Genomic DNA, 5,225 nt, shown 5'->3' with positions numbered 1-5,225 from the left:
AGAAAAAATAGATATTCTTTTTCAGTTACCTACTCTTAATGAAAAAATCAAGATATCTATTACCTAACTATTCCAATTTTTTTGTTTTTCAGTCTCTACATTTAAAAGCAGTGAGGCGGCTATACATACATTTTTCTTCTGATTGTGGACAACGATCTTCACATTCGTTTTGAAAAACACCCCCTTTTGAATCAGATTACCGCATTCATTCGAAAAATAACAGGTATGGGCACCCTATCAGTGCAGACACAATCCGCCCATACGGGATTTTTATTTCGACCCAGTCCCTCGCACCACCGAATCAACTCGCAACATTATCTCCTTCGTTTGTTCTTTGGCGTTGTTATCGTGTGGCCGTCGTTATTTATTTTTTTGTCGTTGTCTTCCGAGATTTATTTATTATTTCGATAAACAGCGCCATTTATAACTCGAACAAGGTACGTTGTTGGTCCAAAAAGAGGTGATTAATAGCCTAGCACGTTGCGACGCATTCGGTACCAGCTACACCTCGCCTGTAAGGCTATAGTTTGCCTGCTGTCTTTCCTTTGAATTATTTCGTCGGGATGAGTTATCCTTCGAATGGCCTTGGGCACGGCCATTATCGTCATCTATCGTAACATTCGTGTGTAGCATCTACCATCGTATTACAACAGTTTTTTCTTCGTCCAGCCGTCGAGATTCTCATTCCGATCTATTGCATGTACATTTAGTTCTAAGAAACGGTTGACTACTATTACTGACGCCTAGAAACTAGACGGTAACGTTAACGGGCCACTGGAAAAGTGATTTAAATTTAGGGTTATCATCCGTCCAGATTTCGGCGGATTTTTCCTAGTCCAAGAAACTTTTGTCTGCATTTCTGAGATTAAAAATTTTCAGGATCAATGTCTGAATTTTTATCTCAAAAATCTGGTGTTTTTTTAGCTATTTGTCCCAGTTTGTTGATTTTACTGATGGGAACCCGACATAAATTCGAAGTCAATTCGTTAAGATTTCATGTCAATTTCATCCCAGGATGTTATCCCATTCGCGCCATACATCGGCAATAATTTCTTTTTGATACAGGTAGATGCAAGATGTTATTGTTCGTATAATATGAGAATATTTATTGGTCGAAGTAGACATTGAGACACTGAAGACTGGTCATTTCGATGAAACAATTGTGGTCTTCTTACAGTAGACAAGCATATGTGAGCATTACGCGTAACATTATTAAGATACGCTTGATAATCTATTGAATCAATTAAAAAAACCGACCAACAATCGCTGTTTTTATAGGTTGCCATTATTTCCCATGGCGTTATCTTCACTGGTTTGGAATGCTTTATTAACAAAGATAATAACGCGATTTAAAAAACAAAATGTTCCGAAAAGATGGGGTTAAATTCCGATGTCGATAAAGACATCTCGGCTGATTGAACAATAGCATCTCATACCCACAGGGTGTCGTAAATTTCAAGTAAAAATCATCATTCGTAAAACATTCAACACCGAATTCAAAAAGTATTTCGAGCACACCTTCTTTTGGAGCTGTGGAAGTCAATAATAAATAAGCGGGATAATTTCTCAAGCATGAAGGGCTACTTAGAGACATATTGGAAGTTGAAAAGTTAACAGGGGTAATGGTAGATTTAGATTAAATTGTTGTTCACAAATAGTTAAGTATGTGGGACGTTACTTTTTAGGGAAATATAAAGACTACGTCAGGAGGTGCGTGTCCAATCAGTCTTATGTTGATGATGATGATTCATTACTAAATAAGTACGCTATATTAAAAAAAAAATCATAAGAATCGGTTTAGTGGTTTGCGAGAAAATTATCATTCATTTTTCACTTTTCTAGTTGCTGGGGTAAATTTTGATCTTACTATATTTGCATTTTTAGTATGTGTTACTGTAAAACCCCCCAAAAGCCGAAGATTTGTGAATGGTGGTGAAAGCCCAAAAAGTTTTATGTATGAAATTGAACATTATACAAGCCTCTCATCCTCTCTTGGTAAATATTGTTAAATGTGATTCATTGTTTGTTTGCATAATGCATGAATTATTATATAATCATCAGATATCCGGTAAAAATGTAATTTACGAGATTGGAAGTCACCTTTATGAAAACGTAAGTGCAAGTAGAAGATAATGCAAAAATCGGTAATAAACTAAGAAAATAAATTGTGTGGAGTTCGCATGTCTCCAAATCTTCACAATTTTACCAAATTCTTACTTATCTCGACATTAGGGAATCAGGGGAGAAAGTAAATAGTCCCTGTAATCTCCTTAAATATTCATCTCTCAATCCTTCCGTTGTCTAAAGGTACTGCAATATAATAAATAAGCATGCTAATGTGTTAATCAAAGAATAATAAAAGAAGAAATCAAGATATTTTTTGGTGCGTTTTCGTTTGAGAAAATCCACGTGTTCCATCTTACTTTCTTTGATCATTGGCATATTACGAAAAGAAGTTATGCTCTTTCGTTGGTCGTCCTTGGGTGCGGTCATCTTGGGTGCCGTTGGCGTGTGACGACATCATGGTTCCTACGCTTCTTCGTTCGTTCTTCTCTTCCATTTCTGAGAGCCAGTTGTACTTCTTTTACGTTGACACCGGCATTGGGAACGGCGATCTTCCTCGTCGTTTAGTGCGATGCCCCCCTTCTTCCTTGGGTCGTAAATCACCGTCAGCCAACACGTCGACTGAGATTACGGGGCAACAACTACCTGCACCAATCAGAGGTCGTAAGCCTACGACAACGAACTACCTGGAGACCACGAAGACTTGCTCTTGGACCCCATTACAGTCCCTGGCCGCGTACAGTGCGTTCTTTAGATTTCATTTTCTCGTGAAAGGATTTTGTGATTCGGCTTGAAACTCGTGTGCGGTTTTGTTTCTTTCTTTTTCCGATAGTACCCTAAGAGAAACTATGATCTTTCAAGGAAACGGTAAGGACTCTCTTGCGATCCTTTCTTTCCTGATGCAGAAACTTGTTGATTACTATGATTATCCTAAAATCTCCATTAGGTAGTGGGATGTAGGACATCAAAATATCTTCAACATTTAATCAAAATTGGCGCTATTCCTGAATATTTAAACATCATCTCTCTTAAATAACTGATGTGCATTAGTTCCCTAAATCCCCCGGAAGTACCAGAAATCGTTTGCAAACCTTCCTCCTTTCACCTACATCATGTTTAAAAACTGCCTTATCATCCTTATAACTCCCATTTTTCTATGTCTATTCCACTTCTGTCATCATAGGTCACTTTTGTCTCACTCTGTATACGTCAATGTCTATTCTAACGAGGGAAATTTAGCGATTACCTTTCTTTTATTTTACTTTGAACTCTGTTCACAATTGACTAATTTTTTTCTTCTTTCTTCCAGGAGCGAATGGTTTGAGGAGGCGAGGTCGTCAAACGTACACCAGGTATCAAACGCTAGAACTGGAAAAGGAATTCCACACGAATCATTACTTGACAAGGCGGCGACGTATAGAAATGGCGCACGCACTTTGTCTAACGGAACGACAGATCAAAATCTGGTTTCAAAATCGACGGATGAAACTAAAAAAAGAAATCCAGGCGATCAAGGAACTCAACGAGCAGGAAAAGCAGGCACAGGCGCAAAAAGCAGCAGCGGCGGCTGCCGCGGCCGCCGGTCAAGTTGATCCGAACTGAACCAGCATCAACTCCTCTTCTTCGTCTTACTGCTAAGGGAAGATGAGGAAGTGCAGCTGCGACTATGCTTCAATAACAGGTAGGATTTCAAGTCAATTACTATGGTCTTGTTTAATATAGGGTACCACGATAAAACAAAAAACTACTCTGAATTAATTTACTTATCGTTTCATCTTTTATCACTAAGGGGTCAGTGATATTGCGCAAAGTAAATACGTTGAAACCTTGCAGAGCCAATCGTCTCATCAGGGTCGTGTTAGTTTTATCTCTGCACTTATGGTAGCTTTCACTTTTTTCCAATTATTGCCTTGTGGCGATTGCATAAATTACGACTTCGCCACAAACCGCCACTCAATAGGCGTAAAATTAAGTTGTCTGCGGATACAACGTACTTAGAGCAAATCTGATGCCATTTCTCATTTCGTATCTATCTTTCTGTGGTTCACTCCTACGGGAAATAATCGTTATTCCCATCGTAAAACAAACCATGTCGACCAGACAGACAAACAAACTGCAGGCAAACTTTTCCGTAACAAAAAAAAAGAAGACGAAATTATCGCAACCGCGCCGTCTCAGTTGACTTGGCGTAGCTTGCGGTTCTCGAACTTCTTGCGCCGTCTTTCTCTCTTTTCGCGGAGAGAAAATAAGCGAAGGGATCGCGATGGCTTCATATTAATTTAAGATATCATAATAAAGCCATAAAGTTGGCGTAACAAAGCGACCTCGGGATTGGTTTACGGCTGTAATTAAATGTCCAACGTTTATTTTATGACTCCTTTGCTGTACGAGATCAAGTTGTTGGAGGAGTGTTACAGCCACGCCAACGATGCCTTCACTTGCGCCAGTGGCGCCGAACGAAGAATAATTCGCATAATAGAACGGTGATAATTAAAATAATGCTTATTTGCAACTTTTATTCCAATTAGTCATGTATTTTAAAAAAGAAAATATCATGAAGTCGATCGATCGAAGGAGTTATTCACCTATTGGATAACATAAGCATCGTTTCTTGTTGGTGTTGTAGGAACAAGTGGATTAGAAGGACTTGCGAGTTTGAAAATATTATTTATATTATTTAAATTGTATTTTCTGAACGGCTGGTGTGCAATTTTTCGAGAGATAAGGAAGATTAAAAAAGAAAGAAATATGCTAACGGAATTAATTGACAACTTGTAGTATGTGAAACATCTCTTTCAAAGCACTGCTTTTAAGGAGTGAAATGGGTTTATGGAAAACGGTTCCATTATATTTAATTTCTCTTAAAAAAAAGCAAATGCATTACAGGTCTTGTTTGTTGATAAATACCATCCATGTGTTTAAAAAAATTAATTTTTTGTTTCGTTGTTTTAAATCTGTAGTTGATATATGTATGTGTTACTGTTCAGGCATGTTTTATAGCTACGACTTTGGTATTTCAAATTAAATCCGCATTTTTTATCATTGGCATATCTACCTATGCAATACGAGGGTGGATTGATAAGTTTCCGGCCTAACCAAGAGATGACGCCACTAGGCCTACCTTGAGGTGACATTCTATAGTACCATCCTTGGATAGCTTG

General features: G+C 38.1%; 1 protein-coding gene across 1 annotated transcript; it reads left to right on the top strand.

Moving 5' to 3' along the window:
* Positions 1-2,803: 2,803 nt before the first annotated feature.
* Positions 2,804-3,739, top strand: LOC108743994 (homeobox protein abdominal-A homolog). The gene is made up of 2 exons (XM_018479596.2): positions 2,804-2,931; positions 3,374-3,739. The coding sequence occupies exons 1-2, from the start codon at positions 2,913-2,915 to the stop codon at positions 3,664-3,666; spliced, it is 312 nt and encodes a 103-aa protein (XP_018335098.1). The 5' UTR covers positions 2,804-2,912; the 3' UTR covers positions 3,667-3,739.
* The last annotated feature ends 1,486 nt before the right edge of the window (positions 3,740-5,225 follow it).

The sequence above is a fragment of the Agrilus planipennis genome, unplaced genomic scaffold (genome assembly GCF_000699045.2).
Source record: "Agrilus planipennis isolate EAB-ADULT unplaced genomic scaffold, Apla_2.0 scaffold1746, whole genome shotgun sequence".
Taxonomy (NCBI): Eukaryota; Metazoa; Arthropoda; class Insecta; order Coleoptera; family Buprestidae; genus Agrilus; species Agrilus planipennis.
This window is presented reverse-complemented; position numbering and strand designations above follow the sequence as displayed.